The sequence below is a fragment of the Molossus molossus genome, unplaced genomic scaffold, assembly GCF_014108415.1.
Source record: "Molossus molossus isolate mMolMol1 unplaced genomic scaffold, mMolMol1.p scaffold_m16_p_12, whole genome shotgun sequence".
Taxonomy (NCBI): Eukaryota; Metazoa; Chordata; class Mammalia; order Chiroptera; family Molossidae; genus Molossus; species Molossus molossus.
In genome coordinates, this window is record NW_023425347.1 from 80,959,058 (window position 1) to 80,977,318 (window position 18,261).

An 18,261-nucleotide genomic window follows, 5' to 3' on the forward strand; every position below is an offset into this window, starting at 1 on the left:
GGAGGACCATGCCTGCACCAGGGAGAAAACGGTGTCTGTGTGGGCACGTGGGGAGGACCATGCCTGCACCAGGGGAGAAAACGGTGTCTGTGGGCATGTTGCGGGGACCATGCCTGCACCAGGGGAGAAACCGGTGTCTGGTGGGCACGTGCGGAATGACCAGGCCTGCACCAGGGGAGAAACTGGCTGTGGGCACGTGGGGGGAGCCATGCCTGCACCAGGGAGAAACGGTGGTCTGTGGGCATGTCGGAGGACCAGGCCTGCACCAGGGGAGAAACGTGGTCTGTGGGCATCGTGGGGTGGACCATGCCCTGCACCAGGGGAGAAACGTGAGGCTGTGGGCCATGTGCGGAGGACCATGGGGCCATGCGTCCAGGGAGAAACGGTGTCCTGTGGGCCACGTGGGGGAGGACCATGCCTGCACCAGGGGAGAAATGGAGGCTGTGGGCATGTGGGGAGGACCATGCCTGCACCAGGGGCTGGCAGGTTCCTCCCCTCGAAGGACACTGCTTCTCTTGAGCTGATCCCACTCAGACTGGCTGATGTTGGCGGGGGCATAGGAGGGTGTACCCCACATCTGTATCTTCTAAAACATGGTGGGACCTCACTAAAGACCCTTGAGTCTGGGTCCTATCTTGGGGAGTAGGATTCGGCTCTGTCTTCAGATGCTGGGTGACGTCCGTCAGGTCTCAGAATGCCTGCAGTGACCATCCTTGCCAGGGCCTCACGCCCCAGAGAGAGCGTGTCTGGGGACACCTGGGAGAAGGGGGGCCTTGCTGCTTGTCTCTCCAGACGGACTTGTCACAGGGGCCCTTCTTCCCTTCCTTTCGAGGCCCTGGAGCTCTGGGACCTGGAGCAAGGGGGCCACCTTCCCAGGATGTCCGTGTGTCCCCTCCCCGCCCTGGCACAGGGGAGCCGGCCTCCAGGGGGTCGGTTGTGCTTTCAGCAGGTGTGCGTGGCGGGTGAGGCCACGAGGACCCGTGAGATGAGAAGTGGGTGAGCTGACCTCTCCTTAAGTCCGCAGACACCGACCCCTCCCCCATCCCCTCACACCCGAGGACCCTAGATGTTTGAATGGGACCACAAACACACACAATCCCAGCCATAGAGAGCCTGGTTCTGCCAGCTCCCCCCAGGCGCTGGAGGCCCTGGTTTGGGGGACAACATGAATGTGTCCATATAGGACAGTGCACAGGGCTTGCCGAGCGGGCCCACGGAAGCCCAACAGAACCGTTCCGGCTAGGTCACATGGTGCCTCTGGGGACTGTGACTCCTGACAGCCCATAATGGTGTCTATAGAAAAGCCAGGTCCCTTTGGCCTGACAAGCCAGGGAAGGTGTCCAGAAACCACCCATTACTCCAGCCTTCTCTCTCCCAAGTCATGGGACTCTTCTGGTCCTCACCTTCGCTTCCTCCCTGGGAAGGGAGTTTCCTCCCCCCCATCTCTATCCTCCACCCTCCCCTCCTGCCTCCTCCCCCATCTGTGTCCTCCCGCCCCCCCTCCCCTCATCTCTATCCTCCACCCTCCCCTCCTGCCTCCTCCCCCATCTGTGTCCTCCTGCCCCCCCTCCCCCATCTCTATCCTCCACCCTCCCCTCCTGCCTCCTTCCCACATCTGTGTCCTCCCGCCCCCCCTCCCCCATCTCTATCCTCCACCCTCCCCTCCTGCCTCCTCCCCCTCATCTCTCACTACTACACACACAAAGCCGGGGGGGGGGGGGGGGGCCCTCTGGAGGAAACTCCAAGGACTTGGCCAGGACAGATTTCTTCTCTGAAGCATCTGGGTCCTGATGGACTCAGCCCGTTGCGCCCCCTGAGTCCAGGCCCCAGAGCTGTCTCGGGGAACCCACTCAGTCTGACTCGCCACTGTTGAATCAAGTGGACTTAAAAGCGTACTTAACAGGTCATTTGTTTCCTTTTACTTGCTACCATCTCAAATCGAAGTTTTAAAAAATGTCTTCATGGAAGTGCTTTTGTATCAGAAAGCAGCGAATATCGATTCTCGATGTCTGGATTGGGGAAGGCGGCAGCCCAGCCTCAGCGGCCTCCCTCCTGTGCCCGCCTCTGCCCTGGGGATGGGCTGCCCTCGGGATCTGTCGGGCAGGTTAGTGACACAGTGCAAAGGCGCCTTCAGTGGGGGCGTCTCCAAACCTGGGGACGTGTTAGCGGGGGTACAGGCATCCCACTAAGTACCTAGATCCACCTTCCGGAACGAAAACGAGCCCTTCCTGTGGACCCGGAGCTGGGGCCTGTGACCGCTGGGAGGCCCAGACGTAGGGCTGCCCACTGAGATCCGCCCGTGCCACTCTGCGCGCTGGCCTCGGGCGCAGGGGCTGCAGAGCACGGCACACGGCCCTCCGCCCCAGAGGAGTGAAGTCACCTCTTGTCTCTGTCTTCTTGTCTTCCTGTCTTTCAGAGATCGAGCAGGGCAGCTGCGGCGATCCTGGCGTACCTGCCTACGGCCAGAGGGAAGGCGCTCGCTTCCGCCACGGCGACACGCTCAAGTTTGAGTGCCAGCCTGCCTTCGAGCTGGTGGGGCAGAAGGCAATCACCTGCCAAAAGAATAACCAGTGGTCGGCTAAGAAGCCAGGCTGCGTGTGTAAGTGAGCTGCAGGAGGTCCGGTGGGGTCTCCGCCCAGAGCAGGGGCCCTGCCCAGCTACTCCGGCCCGTCCTTGGGACCTGGCCAGTCGTCATAAGGTCACGTCTGTCCCTCGAGGCACGCAGGCTGGGTCCTCATCCTGGCAGCGACGTAGACTGTAGCGTAGCATTGAGAAGGGTTGCCCTTGACACTTGGGGACCTTGTTCAATGCCATCTACCCTCACTGGTGGTCCTGGGGCAAGGTGGAGGCCACTGGGGCTCAGCCCGCCAGGCTCAGACCCAGACATCGCCTCAACCTGTTGCCACAGCAACACCAGGCGGTCAAGCCCGGGGTGGGGGGTGGGGTTTCTTGGCAAGTCCGTAAGACTGTAGACTCTGTACCAGCCTCTGGCTACTGTAGGGAACCACGGCCTTGCCAGGACACGGGGAGGTTCCTCAAACTGCTTTCTCCTGGACTGGATTTAGGAAGGGGTGGGGATCCAGCTGTCTTCGGACTGTTGATCTTTTGGCATCAGGGTGGCGTTGAGTGCTCCATTCTACGGAGATCCTGAGGAGGCTCATCTTCCTTCCTCTTGGGTGGAATGGGCTTTCCTTCGGTGCAAATAATACGTGAAGTGCAGGGTCCCAGTGGGTTTGGCAAGGGTGAGGGGCTGTGTATAGCTAATGGTGGGGCACTCTTGGTCTCTGTTGAGAAGTCAAAGGATCCAGCTTTTCGGGGCTGTTACCTCTTCTTCTTCCAACCCTTACCCCCCAACTTTCTCCATCTCTTTTGATCTGCTTCTCTCGGGGAAGGGCAGACAGCCTGACCTTCTGCTCACCTCTCTCACCTCAGCGACTTCTCGGGGCCTCTGGGTGCCGAACGCTAGGGAAGAGTGGCCCCTCGGGACTGGGGAGGGCATGAAGGGAACATCCATGCTGACAGAGTTTGGTATATGAGTTGGTGACTTGGGTCACACCAGGGTGATTATACTTTTCAAAAAAAAAAAAAATCACTGTATGTGGTTGAACAAAGCATTTTTAATGACTTGTAAGTTTATGTAAAAATTCTTGCAGAGGTTTGAAGATCAAATCACTCTTAGATACACATTCAACAAATCACTCTCATTGAAACTAACAAAATTGCATAGAATCTGCCCATCTCCGAGACCTGACCTGGTTAGACTATAGTCCCTGACTGCTCGCCTCATTGCACATGGCATGCCGGGGGGCCTGGAGGGCAGGCAGGGAGCAGGGAGCAGCTCGGGGCACAGGGAGCCAGGGGCCTGGCCGTCATGGAGACGAACCAGGCGGGGTGGGCGACTGGAGCGGAGCCCTGCAGGCAGGTCAGAGGCCGGCCTCAGAAGATAAAAGCACAGGCTATGGGAGTCCCAGGCTGCGGCTTCCGCTCTGAAATCCAAGTACTTAAAACACAGCAGGGGGAACTGGAAAGGGCCGGGCATCCTTCATTGAAAGTGGGGAGCCAGCCAGCTGCTTCGGAGCACGAGCAAGTTCCTGGCCCTGCACCTGGAGAGATGCAGGTAGCAGAATGCTACCTGGAGGGGAGGGGGGCTGTCACCAATCCTCCCAGGATTTACTGGACCCTTGGCTCTTAGAAGTAGTTTTAGGAGGACTTTCTAGAACCTTCAGTAAGATCAGAGGACCCTTAGTTCCAGGAGTGAGACCAGCAGCTTCCGGGGAGCCAGCCTTTGCTTCCAGACACCGAGAAGAAGGGGACAGGGCAGGCCTGGCAAGGCCCTCGGGGTTAAATGAGGAAGAGGGCCAGGGCTTGTTGAGAACTGGGGAGCAGGCAGGCGCCCGGGCCAGCATGGCACTTCTTCGGGGAGACTGGGACAGAAGGGGGTGGCATCCCCACGGCACGCCCGGCACGCAGGTTTCCTGGTCATGTGGATGGAACAGAACACAGCGCATCTTGGGGATGCCGGTGCAGGGGCGGAGGCCAGAGAGAGCCAGCCGGGCGCTGCCTTCGCGCCACACAGAGGGGTCGCATCCGTGTGTCCTGAGAGCGCGTGAGTGCGTGAGTGCCCGCGGGCAGGCCTGCTGAGCGCCCAGCCCTGCACCCCGCTTCCACAGCCGCCAGGCCTGCCCTTGGGGGACTCACAGTCTAATGAATGGTGAAGGGACAGTGACGAGGAGGTTCTGAGAAAAGCTTGAATTCAAAGTCTGGAGACGTTTTCCTTCGTCCTGGCTCAGCTGCGTGACCGTGGCCAGGATACCTTCTCTCTGGATCTGGTTTACTAATCTATCCGAGAGGGTAGCACTTCATTCTGGCTCAGAAAACTCTAAGCCTCTGTGATTATATTTACAGGGAAAAGAACCATGATATGACCGGCTCTCGCATTTCCCACAGTAAGTGCTTGGAGACCACTTCCTAGAACGGGTCGTTCACTCGGCACGGCCGTACTGAGGGATAATGGTGACCTTTGGTGCTCTGTTCCTGACCCCAGATCACATATATGATAGTGTGTGATCAGTAGAACAGGGACATCTGTAAGCATCTATAAACGTATAAAATAGTACAGTCGCTCTCCGTGTTTCATAAAGCGGTCATAAATGTAAATACAAAAGCACCTCTAAGCAAACATCAGCTAAAGTATCCTCGGTTTTACCAGGCATCCGTCACAATAAATATTAATGCAAGACTTAGCAAACAATACTGCTCTTTTCTTCTGGACATTAAGACGGGGATTGGGAAATATTTTGATGGCTCCAGTTTCCTTGAACAGTTGTCCACCAAAAGTGCATTGTTCTTCTCTTGAAACATTTTCTTCAAAACAACTCCTTTCCAGGGAGTCGCCCTGCCGAGACTACACAAATGCACTCCTTCCTCCGTGTTGCAGAACGTTTTCTGTAGCCAGCGGAGACTTCAGAATAATTGCCTTGGCTTTTGAGTTGCCCTCACAGTGGTAGATGCTCAGTAGATGGTCTTTTTCAACTAGGTTTTAAAGAAGATGATGTTTCTCGCAGTGAAAAGCATGTTGAAAGAAGAGATGGAGCCCGTTTTTTCCCTCGTACTCCGTCTTCCTCCCCGGTTAACTCACTTCACTTCTCCGGGGATCACTGCTCACTCAGTTGGAAGTAGCGCCACCCTCCATCCATTCCATCGTATTTGCTGAGTGTCTGTCCTGTGCCAAGCGCCAGGCACTGGGTTCACCGCCACTGAGTCTCTGCCTAGGGAATGTGCTCAGCTTGTCTGGGGAGAAAGCTCTAACCAGGGTGCACTTTCTCTTCACCCTCCTGAGCTCTGACATTTCACCCCCTTTCTTACAAAGGAATAGACAGCCTTTCCAATGCAAATGTCCCCATTCCTCCACCAGAGATACAATACCGAGGATACGAATAACTCTGATGGTGGGTGATTTGCACAATACTTGACGCGTTGTTGACGGGCTAGCAGAATGCTTCACACTACATAAGAAAAGCCAGGAAACCAATTATCAGTCCATTAGCAGGCATTCTCAAATGCAGTTACGAAACTGCCTTCACCAGAGATGTGCCAGGACTGCAGACAGCGGGCTGACCCTCACCATCTTGCAGACCTTGGAGAAGGCGGGAAGCTTCTGGCATGTGTGGGAAGGGTGAGGGCAGCCTCCCGGGGTAGGCAGTGAAAGCCACCAATCAGCAGCTGAACCTGGAGAGGCCAGGAGGGAGAAGTGGTCCTTGGGTGCTGGAAGAAAATGTCACGGAAGGTGCAGGGCATGAGCTGGGCCTTGCAGGGCTGGGAGGTGGGTGGGTCAAGGAAGGCGTTCTACACAGAGATGCTGTGGAAATGTCCTCTCCTAGTACCCTCCTGACCATTCCCTCCTCCCAACACATGCACACACATCGCTGGGCCCTAGGGGCGGCAGGATTCCCAACCTCATTACCACTGACATTTGGGGCCAGACCACTCTTTGGGGACACTCATATCCCTCCACCACACACACACCCCGCCGGCAGTTGTGACAGCCCTGGGAAAACACCACCCGAGATTCGGGACCACCGGCCTAGGATGATTTAGTCTTATCACATTCTAATATGAAAAATCTAAGTGTTTGCTTTTTTAAAAAAGTATGTTTTTATTGATTTTTTTAGAGAGAGAGGAAGGGAGAGAGAGATAGAAACATCAATGTGAGGAAGAAACATCGATCAGCTGCCTCCTGCACGCCCCCTACTGGGGGCTAAGAAATTCCCCTTAAAGCCTGCAACCCAGGCATGTGCCCCGACCAGGAATCAGGCCGGGACCTCTCAGTCCAAGGGACGATGCTCAGTCCTCTGAGCCACACCATCTGGGCCTGAGTGTTTCCATTTTAAGTGAGGTGATGACCAGACTCAAGGGCCTACAGAATTGTGACAGCGAGAAAGTGTGGAGTAAGGGAAGATGCTGATATGTATTAAATGCTTTATGTCATTGGGAAGATACGACGCTTCCCTATAGCTTAATGGAATATCTATTCTCTCATTTGATGGATGAAATAATGTTCAGGGGACACGATAACTAGCTCAGAGGTTATGGAGCCATTAAGCGATGCTAATGACTGAGCAGGCTTCCACTCCCAACCCTGCCGTCTCTCCATCGCACCGATCTCCAGACTCCAGGGGTCATCGGCAGCAGGAAGGACAGGAAGCCAGGGGACAGCAGTACCAGGCCAGAGTACAGAAGCACATCTTTGGCTGAGGTACTCTCATGAAGTAACAGAGATGACAAGACTTAAATCCATGAGGGCTCCGTGACCTCTGTCGGAAGTATACCGGCGTTGTGTACATAAACCATTTGCTACCCCAGTGTAGAAGCCTTTCCTAGTTATTTTTTCTCATTCCTTCTAAGCATCCATTTATCCATTTGTCTTTGATTTATTGAGCACCTACAATGTACAGAGTCAACTGGGTAAGAGGATACAAATCTTCCCATTCAAATTCTAAACTAGAGGACCTCTGGGGATGATCCTGCTTAGGGAGCTTGAAGGGGAATTTCTTTTTTTTTTTTAATCCTCACCCGAGGATATTTTTCCATTTTTTGTACAGATAGAATGGGAGGGAGAGAGAGGAAGGGAGAGAGAGTGAGAAACATCGACGTGAAGGGACACATCGAGTGGCTGCCACCCGCACGACCAACCAGGGCCGGGGACAAACTGCAACCGAAGTACGTGCCCTTAGCGGGAACCGAACCCGGGTCTCTCCGGACCGCAGGCCGACGCTCTAACCGCTGAGCCAAACTGGCCAGGGCTTGAAGGGGAATTTCTTAGCATTATGTCCTGTACAGTGTGTATAACTATTTCACAAAGTGCGTGGAACTCAAGGGCTTGCGGTACATTCTATTATTTAAAAGTTTAAGTAAATTCAAAGGGTTAGATAAATAAAATACTCTTAATTTCACTTCCTTAGACCAAAACCAGCTTCCAGTTTGGCCATTCTTTTTGGATTCTCACCTGTGCACATGCATAGTCCCTGTGGTTTTAATCAAAGTAAACATGCCATCTTGTGTTCTGTGTTAAGGTTCACATCAGGTGGCGTATCCTGCTGTGCTACAGTACGTCCTTCATAGTTATCACATACCTATGGACTATTCTGTGTAGTGAATGGACCATCACTTAGTCAACTAATTATGTTCAGTTGTGCTCTGTGGGGCTGTGATGACCATCCTCATGCATGTGGCTTTTTCTTCTTGAATTATTTCTATGAATGAGGTTGTTGGTCCAAGGTAGGAACATTTTAATCATTCTTGCTGTGTATACTATTTCTTCCCCTCTGGAATGACTGCTCTGGTTTATTTTCTTTTTAATTTATTGGGGTGACATTGGTTAATAAAGTTATATAGGTTTCAGGTGTACAAGTCTATAATACATCACCTGTATATTATATTGTGTGATCACCACCCAAAGTCAAGTCTCCTTCCACCACCTGTGCCCCTTTACCCTTGTCTACCTCTCCCACCCCCTTTCCCTCTGGTAATCACCGTGCTGTTGTCTGTGTCTATGAGGTGTTTGGAGTTTTTGGGGGCGGGGGGGTTGCTTAATCCATTCACCTTTTTCATTCAGCCCTCCAAAGCCCTCCCCTCTGACAGCTGTCAGTCATACTGCTCCCCAGTAGTGTTATGCCAGTTTACGGTGCCAAAAGCTTTGCAGTTAAGAATAGATTCATGCACCCTGGCCGGTTTGGCTCAGCAGTTAGAGCGTCGGCCTGCGGATCAGGTTCAGTTTCCACTAAGAGCATGTACCTCGTCTACGGCCATACCACCCTGAATGCGTCCAATCTCATCATAAGGGCATGTACCTCAGTTGCATTTTGTCCCCGGCCCCGGTTGGGGTCGTGTGGGTGATGGCCAGTCGATGTGAGACACATCAATGTTTCTCTCTCTCTCTTCTCCCGCCCTCGCTCTATCTGAAAATAAATGAAAAAATGTCCTCAGGTGAGGATAAAAAAAAACAACAACAGATTCATATAACATGTGCCCTACCCATTCAGAAACATGGCCGATTTCTCTTTTGTGTTCGTCTACTTTCTACATATAGCAACCTTGCGGTTTTCTTCATTGAGTTCTTATGTATCACTTGTAACCTTTAGCAGCATCGCCAAACCTCAAGTATGTGTGTGGCCTTTTAAATTTTTACTAGGTGTGAGTTGCATGTATCCCTACAGCGTAGCCCCGTCGACCTCTGCAAAGTGCCAAGTGCTGTAAGTGCTGCAGACTCGGAGATGATCTGGGCACGGTTCTGGACCTCAAAGAGCTCGCTCCGACATGAAGATAGGCATCATTATGTAAATTAGAGTGGGCTCTTGTGGTTCAACCTGTAGTTTTTCCACTGGAAAGCACTGGGTGCAGGTGAAGACTCATCCTGTTATGTAACATATTCACCGAGTGTGCGCGAGGCAGCAGCCCCTCTTCTCATAGAGCGTAGACAGATGTCATCGCTGTCAGGAGAGCTGAGCCTGACAGGTGGGAGGACAGAGTCGGGGCCCTGGGGAAAGAGGAGACATCCAAGTGGCAGTGCTGGGCTCTGAGAGAAGCCAGGGGCTTTGGGCCTGTGCAGAAGGGGGCTCTGTAGACACACACAAACACATGTATGTGCACACGTGTGCACACACATGCACCGCCAGTCTGGATATTTGGTTTACAGTGCTTCCTAAAGGGTTAGCCGATGCCAAATGTACATGATGAAAGAAGGGAGGTGGGTCCGTGGCAGCAGGCTCCAGAGAGACGGCTGGGCACCCATGGGCAGAGGCATGGCCCTGTTGCTGCGAGAGGTGTGACGAGTGTCAGGCTTTTCATCTCAGGACCCTGGACAGAGACTCCAGTCCTGGCCCTTCTCCTGCTTGTCTGGGTCCAGCTCTGTCCGGTGGTACCAGCGTAACAACCGTCTGTACCGACTGCGGCTTTGAGAATGTTGTTGGCATTTTCCTTTCCAATTTGAAGGTGCTGCTATTTCTGCATTGTGGGTAGAAACCCTTTGTGGTATTTGATATACATACTTTCCCAATCTCTTCTTTTCCTTCTTTCGCTAGTTTGCATTGTACGGTCATTTTACATTGTAATGTAGACAACTCTCTCAATATTTTTTTAAATTTCTTCTCATAGCTGACAAAGTTATCATTCTGCCACTGATCTGAGAAACAGTTTGTTCTATTTTTTTGTTATTTCTCGGCAACTTGATTTTTTTAAAAAATATATTTTGTTAATCCATCTGGATTTTATTTAGATGAATTTATAATATTGTGCCAACTATTATGTGGTTTTTCAACACAGTTTATTAAGTAATTCGTTTCCCTTTTGATTTGAGGGAAATGAATTGTTTTATCACATACCGAATCCTCGAATGTAGTTAAGTCTATTCCTTGAGTCACCACTTTGCTCTGCTGCTCTATTTCTATCTTAGCACTGGGATTGAATAATTTTAATTGTTGTTTTAGAATATGTTCTAATGTCTGGCAGAGCTGGGAACTACTCCTTCCTCCCTTAATTATTTTCTCTTTCAGAACATTCATTGTTATTCTCATCTGTTTGTTGTTCAAGATTAATTTTAGAATCATTTTGTAAGAAGGGAAAAAAAGATCCTATTGGGATTTTGTAAGTGCGCTCCTATTAAACTATAAATTAACTTGAAGAAAATAGGCATTTTATAATACACAGCCTTCCCGTCCAGAAACATTGCTTACCACTCTTTTTGTTCATCGACTTTCATTTTTCTAAATAGAACAGCTTTGTGGTTTCCCTCATATAGGTCACATACATCACTGGCCACCTTTATTTTTAAACGAGCAGGTACTTTTTTGCTTCCTCCCACCGTGACCTCCAAGCCCTGCGCACAGGTGAAGCCTCCTGTTTTCTCTCCTCTCCATGGCCGAACCCTGGCATTTCCTGGAGATATTACACTCCCAGATTTTCCGGGACAAGTGCAACTTCAAGCAGCCTTTCTTTTGGCCCAGGAAAGATGATCACAATAGCTAGAGTCCTTGGCTATTGCTTTGCTTCCACTGTTCGGAGCCAGAAGTGGGATCAGCTGAGGTTTGAAAACCTCAGCCTCGGTGTGGGGGACTCCTCGTGACCGGGGCCAGGCCGTCGCAAGGCTGCTGGAGCCTCCTCCGCTGTGACGTTCTCCTCAAGTCTCTGGACTTCACTGTGGTTCCCATGGACCCGCAGGTGGCCCAGGAGAGAAACAGGGAAACTGGGCATTGCTTTGGTCAAATTTTATATTTCAGGCCAGTTCATGGAATTTGAAAACTAGTATGTGTAGTTCTGGGGCCCCTTCCCCTGTTACCCAGCCCTCAAGAACCTGGACACTGCCCTGGCCGGTTTGGCTCAGCGGTTAGAGCGTCGGCCTGTGAACCAGAGAGTCTCGGGTTTGGTTCCCGCGAAGGGCACGTATCTTGGTTGTGGTTTGTCCCCGGCCCCGGTTGGGGTCGTGTGGGTGGCAACCAGTCAATGTGTCTCTCTCACATCAATGTTTCTCTCTCTCTCTTCCTTCCCCACCTCCCTCTTGCTCTATCTGAAGATAAATGCAAAAAAAAAAAAATGTCCTTGGGTGAGGATAAAAATAAAAAAGAACCTGGACACGAGACCTGTGGCCTCACTGTGCTAGTGCTGTGCAGAGTTGGGGAAGGGGTGGCGTGGTGCTCTGTAGAAGGGTCCCCAGTAATCCAGAGGGGTTGCTTCATAAGCAGAAAGCCCATGGCGGTGGCCAGAGCTGGGCAGGGTGTGGCTCCCTCCCGTGCTGGGGACGGGGCACTGCAGGGCGCCCTGGGAAGGGTAAGCCAAGCTGAGGGGGGCGGGCTGGGAGCACTGGCCCTGGCTGAAGGGATGGCTCACAGGGGTGGCTGTCATCATCTCCTAACAGAATGCCCAAAGAGGTAGAGTCGGCATTTGCCCTACCAGGCCAGCGGGGGTCATCTGTCACTTGTTTACGTTCATTCTTAAGTAGGCAGATAGCCTATGAGGGAGGGCAGCTCCTGGGTGGAACTTGACGCTCGTCCAGGGGAACTGGGTCTGCCCTCGCAGGCTCTCCTTGCCCGACCAGGGACTGCGGTTTCAGAAGGAGCTTCACTCACAGCGGGGACTGGAGAGGAAGTCAAGAAACGGAGCAGCCTTGGCCGGTTTGGCTCAGCGGTTAGAGCGTCAGCCCGCAGACCAATGAGTTGCAAGTTCAATTCCAGTCAAGGGCATATACCTCGGTTGCAGTTCATCCCCAGCCCTGGTCAGGGTTGTGTGGGAGGCAATCAGTCAGTGTGTCTCTCTCACATCGATGTTTCTCTCTCTCTCTCCCTGTCTCTCCCTCCCTTTTACTCTATGTGAAGATAGATGGGGGAATATCCTTGGGTGAGGATAGGAAAAAAAAGAAACGGAGCAGAAGTCCTTCCTTAGGCTGAGCACACGTAGGGGGGCAGGTGTGGCCGACGGGGAGGGCTCTGAAATGTGGCCTGTGGGTGTGTGGGCTCCTCAAGCTCACAGATGCTGACCCCGCAGAGACATACACCCCCACCGCACTGGTGTATGGGGATGAAACTCCCCCACGAAGGGGCTGGCTGGGCTGGGCTCAGGATCTGCTGTAGGAGGTGAGCCCGTGGAATGAAGGTCTTCAGTGTGGGCAGCCTCGATCAGGCAAAGACTGATGCAGGGGTGGCCCGCCAAGGAGGCTGCGGCACATCCGAGGAAGTAGACCCCACACCCGTCTGCCAGGCCAGTGGGGGTCACTTACGCCAGTTGTCACTTTTATTTTTAAACAGGCAGGTCCTTTACAGGGGAAATGGGTGTCTTTGGTGGTCATGCCCAGTCTAAAATGGACCCAAACCCAGCTAATCATTCAAATCACTTTTGAAAATGCAGAATTCTGGCCTCATCGTCAGAAGTTCTGATTCAGCAGGTCTGGGATAAGGCCCAGGAATGGTCCTTCTAAAGTCTTCCTAGGTGATCTAGATGCCAGACCACATTTGCTAACCACCGAGATAGAACACATACTGCATGCCAGGGGCTTGTCGTGGAGTCTGGGGTCGTTCCTGAGGGGTTTCGTCCCCTGACAAGAGGGCATCTCCTTGAGGCACGAGTCAGGGGTGCCTGTGGTGATGTCATTGCCATGAGGCTGGCCAGGCTGGGGCTGCCATGACTCCATTGTTATGATGGCGGCAGCCTCCTGCTGTCCACGTCGACCTCCACGTTGGTTGGACTCTGACGTAACGTGATGTTGAAGGCCTGCCCTTCATTCCATTTGAATGCAGCAGTCTGTGAAGGGCAGGCGCTGCTGTACACCTGGCCCTGTCCTCAGCCTTGCGAGAGGGACAGACACGGTTCTCGCAGGGTTCTTGCTTCCGAGAACTCATAGTCTAGTGAGTGGGGCAAGCATGTACTTTTATTGTAAAGCAGCCTTTGAATGACCGCAGTGATCAATGTAGCCACAAAGTGCTACCAGGATATAAAGGAAGGGAAATATATCCCAGCTGCAGGATTCATAGATTTCTTGGAAGATCCTTGGGATAGGAACAAACTAGTCCTTTCTCTCTGTAAATTTATCAAAATTTTGTGCACGCCAAGGGTGTCCCAGGGCCTCAACAGTGCCTTCCCACTGTGCCCTGCAGCGTCTGGCTCAGAGAGCTGTCCAGGGTTCTGCCAACCAGGACCTGTGTGCGCAGCTTCTGGCTCCGTACCCATTCCCCGGTCTGTGAGCCTGGGGCACGTTTTGTCATCTCCCTTGGCCAGACCGTGCGGCCGCTGTGGCTCCTTGGGCTCTGTGGCTCCTGGGGGAGGCACTGCTCACCTTCTCAAGGGATTGGCTTTCCGGGAGACCCTGGGAGATGCCACTTGGGATTTTGGGCTCTTCCTCCATCCCCTCTGTACAAAGGCAGTCTCCAGGGGCTCGGGAGACGGGCTCAGGAAGAGGGCTGCTGCCTGGCCAACTCCCACCTTGCTCCGGCGGTCGGGTGAGGCACCACCATGGCCTTGAAGGTAGCTCTCTCCAGTGAACTGTGGCTGGATGCCCGGGAAGGAGACCCAGACATACTTCCTTTGATCGTGGTGAGCGCCTACTAAGTGCTGTTTGTCAATCCAGGAGGAGAGAACATTCTAGAAAGAGCAAATAGCCTCGCCAAGACATGGGGTTACCCTTGCACATTTTAGAGCTATAAGTAGTCTGATATGGCTGGAATGTAGGGGGCAGGAAGGGGTGGAAACATAAAGATTGAAGAGATTGGCCAGGGGGGTCTTTTGTGCCCTTTTGGGGAGCTTGGGCTTTGCCTTCTGTGCAATAGGGAGTCTGTAAAGAGTTCCAAGCAAGGATGTGATATCATGCAAATGTGTGATTTTCAAAATTCACTCTGAAGTCAGTGTGGAGGGTGGATTCAAAAGGAATGGGATTTAAAGCCGGGAAGCGGGGAGAGGATTGCAGTAGGGAGAGGCCTCAACCTGACAGGGGCAGTGAGGATGCAGCGAGTCCAGGGGATGTTGAAGGGTTAGAATCAGCAGAAGGCAGTGATGGTTGGCTAGGGGGCTGAGGGAAAGGAGTTGATAGATCGTCCTCAAGCACCTGGCCGTGGTCATTCGTGGTCAGGAATGAAGGCGGCTTAGGGAAATAGAGGAAGCGTTCCGGTTTGGACATGCACTTGAGGTGCCGGTGGAGATGTCCCTCCATTTCAGATCAAGTCTGGATGTGCAGGGGAGTGGGCTGCTGGTGTGTCTTTGAGAGGCGGCGGCACGCAGGAGCTGGGGAGTGGGGGTGGGGCAAAGGGAAAGGCCGTGACTCGGCGATGGCCCGTCTGAATCATTCGCTGATGCCCGGGAACATTTTAGATCCCAGAATCTAGGAGAACCACGCTGGGGGAAGAAGACTAGGCATTCAGTTTGGGGACATATTTAGTTTAATTGCTGTGATAAAATCCATACTCCTTCTCATTGTCTGAAAGACTTTCCTGTCCAATCCATCCCTCGTTCCTGGCGCCATGGTTCACCCTGGCTTACGTCACATTGGCCTCCCTGCCACACTTCACATCCTCCAAGCTCATTTCCCCCTCAGGGCTTTGCCCTTGTCTCCCCTAGGATGGCTGGCTCCTTAGCAGGCCACTCCTCAGACACCCCTTATTGATAGTAGGCCACCCCACTCTATTCACTTTTTTTGCCTCTGCCCTGTCTTACGTCCCTTGTCACCCATTGGAATGTAAGCTTCTTGGGGGCCGAAGACTTGCTTATCTTTGTGTTGGTTGCCAGCCCATACCTAGAGCTGTGACTGGCACACAGCAGGTACCCCGTTAAAACTTGAGCTAGGTGATATGTCAAAGACCACTGGATATATACATCCGCAGCTTGAAAAAAGGCCTGTCCTGGAGGTGTACGTTAGGGGTCTTGTGTGGGGCGGGGTACTCTAGAGAGCTTGTGATGTGCAGAGATGACCCCAAAACAGATCCTTCATATCCCAAAACGTAAAAGCCGGGTGGAAGAGGGAAGCTTTGAAATGACTGTGAAGGGGCAGCTAGAGAAGACAGGCAGAAATCTGGGATGCAGAATGAATGTGCTCCGGGGACGCGGGGGGGGATCAGCTCTGATGCACACCCTGCTAATAGGACTCAGGACAGCAGCCCCCGCACCGTCCTGCCTGGGTGGTCAGATTGGACACCCCCAAAAAAGAAAGGGATGCAGATGCTTGAGCACAGTGCATGGCTCTGTAATCCAGTAAGGGGACACACTGTGTGCTTAGGACGTTCGTGGCCGGCATGGCCCACTTCTTCCTGAGGTGTGGAATGTGTGTGAGATTCTAGAAGGCATTCTCAGTGTTCTCCTCAAGGAGAACCAGGCCTTAACTTACCTGATTTGTGATAAGGATGAGCCCAGCTGGGTGATCACTTTCACCCCTCATGCATGTGACCTTGAGAACCTCGCACAGTCCGGCCTGTGTGGTTCAGTGGTTGAGCGTCGACCCCTGCACCAAGAGGTCGCCGGTTCGACTCCCGGTCAGGGCACATGCCCAGGTTGTGGGCCCGATCCCCAGTGGGGGGCGTGCAGGAGGCAGCCAATCAATGTTCTCTCTCATTGATGTTTCTATCTCTCTCTCTCCCTCACATCCTCTCTCTCTAAAATCAATAAAGGAAAAAAATAGAGAGAGAGAACCTCTCTCAACTTCCGTGGGCCCCACGAAGTGAGATGATACCTTTCAGCAGCTCCAGGGCCCGAGACAATGTTAAGATAATGCAGAGGAAAATGAACATAACTGAGCTTCTGAGCAGACAGGGGTGTAAAAAATTCAAGGTGCGTTTGTAAAGCCTGTGCTTGCCGCGCAGCTAGAGCATTAATAAGCAGAACTGCCTCAGTTTACTTCTTCAGCGACTCACCACGAAGCAAGAAAAATCTAACGGGGCCTCTCCTGCTTGAGTGAGCACTGCTGGAGAAAACCACCCAAGCAGGCAAATTGGCGCTGCTACAAATTCACGGTCACCCGTCTCCATCGAGCCTGCAGCAACGCCTGGCCATCCATCTGTGTTTCTCAGGCCAGTGTATTCTCTCTCCATGGGAACCATCTCACACATTCTCCACTCCCTAGCTCGGGAACAGCCCCCTCTCCTCACCTTGCACTGGAGAACGACCTTGTCTCCCCCCTCGCAGGCAACATCCTTAACTTTCAAATATCAAAGACACCAAGCCTGCCAATTGCCCCTGTCCCTGTCCTTTCCACCTTTTATATCAGAGATGCTCATTCCCCTCTCCCCGCTTCCCATAAAAAACCAGCCCCCCCCCCCCCATAGACTGTGCATCCCTTTTAGGCTTTCGATCCGTGACCTTCATATACCTTTAATTCACGGTAAAAAGTGCAACACCGTAAACCCTCGCCCAGAATTGAAATATACGATTCACAAACATACTTACCTTTTACGACCTATGATTCACTCAACTATTTTCCATTCTCTTCCTTCTGCTTGTGTTGTTTCTGCTTTTTTCTTTTCTCTGTTAGCATTCAGTTCCTGATCCATCACATCTTTTCATGACCAATTGTGAATGGGCTGCAACCCACTATTTCAAAAATTTTGCTATGGATTCTCCCTCACCTCCCGCCTGCTTGGAACCGTATGCCTTGTGAATTCATCCTGCGTCTGTCTCTTCAGCCTTTCTGCTTCTGCCAAGTCCTTGTCATCAACATTTAAATTTTCTCAGGTCTGGCCCCGGGTAGCTCAGTTGGTTAGAGCATCATCCTGATGCCAAGGTTGCAGGTTTGATTTCCCATCGGGGCACATGCAGGGAGCAACCAATGAATGCATACATTAATGGAACAACAAATCAATGTATGCCCCTCTCTCTCTCTCTCTCTCTCTCTCTCTCTCATCAATAAAACTTTTTTTTTTTTTTCCTCAGGTCTCTCTTATCTTAAAAGTAACGATCTTTCTTCACACCCCACTTCTCCTTGCCCATTCTCTACAATTCTTCGTCACATTCAGACTTTTTTGACAGGATGTCTTCCCTTGCTGTGTCCATTCCTTGCCTCCCAGCGCCTTGTCACCCCATCCATTTTGACCTCAGTGTCCACCACCCTGGAAACTGCTCTCACCGAGGTCGCCGATGAGCCTCTTGTTGCAAAAATCCAATGGGTTGTTTTCCATCCTCATCATACACAGATGCTGTTGTCCTTCCGAACAGATAGCCCTTCCTCCTTCTGCAAAGCACTCATCTGTTTTTCCTCCTACCTCCTGGCTGCTCTGTCTCCACCTGCTCTGCCAGCTTCTCTGTTCGTTTGCAAGTGTCTATGCAGTATTGCTGCCAACTTGGTAGCTCTGTTATTCGAAGTCTTTGTTTTCTAATATACTGTACATTTTCCTACATCTTTATCGACCAACCTTATTCTTTTGTTAGTCACCTCTTCATTTCCTTGGCCCAGATTTCTATTCTGTGCTTTTCTTTGTACTGAGTTGTGGTTTGTTATATGGTAAACATAGTAAATATTTAACTGTAATAACTTGCAAATACTTCTCTCCGAATGTTTTTTATTTCTGTAATTAAAAATATTGTTTCCCTTATGATTTCTAACTTGGGTTTAATGCTAAGAAAGTCCTGCAGACGTTCCCTACCTCTGAGATTATACAAATATTCCCCATATTTTCCTCTAGTATTTCTGTGGTACCTTTAGCAAGGTGTGAATCTAATTTTTCTACAACTGGTTAGCCATTTGTCCAAGCATTTTTTATTAATCAAGTAACCATCACCCTGCTCATTTGAAAAGCCCTC

General features: G+C 51.9%; 1 protein-coding gene across 1 annotated transcript in view; it reads left to right on the forward strand.

Moving 5' to 3' along the window:
* Positions 1-18,261, forward strand: part of CSMD2 (CUB and Sushi multiple domains 2) — a 558,434-nt gene that overhangs the window by 336,163 nt on the left and 204,010 nt on the right. The window contains exon 13 of the mRNA XM_036256013.1: positions 2,417-2,599. Coding sequence (XP_036111906.1) covers positions 2,417-2,599 — 183 coding nt within the window. The remainder of the gene's footprint in view (positions 1-2,416; positions 2,600-18,261) is intronic.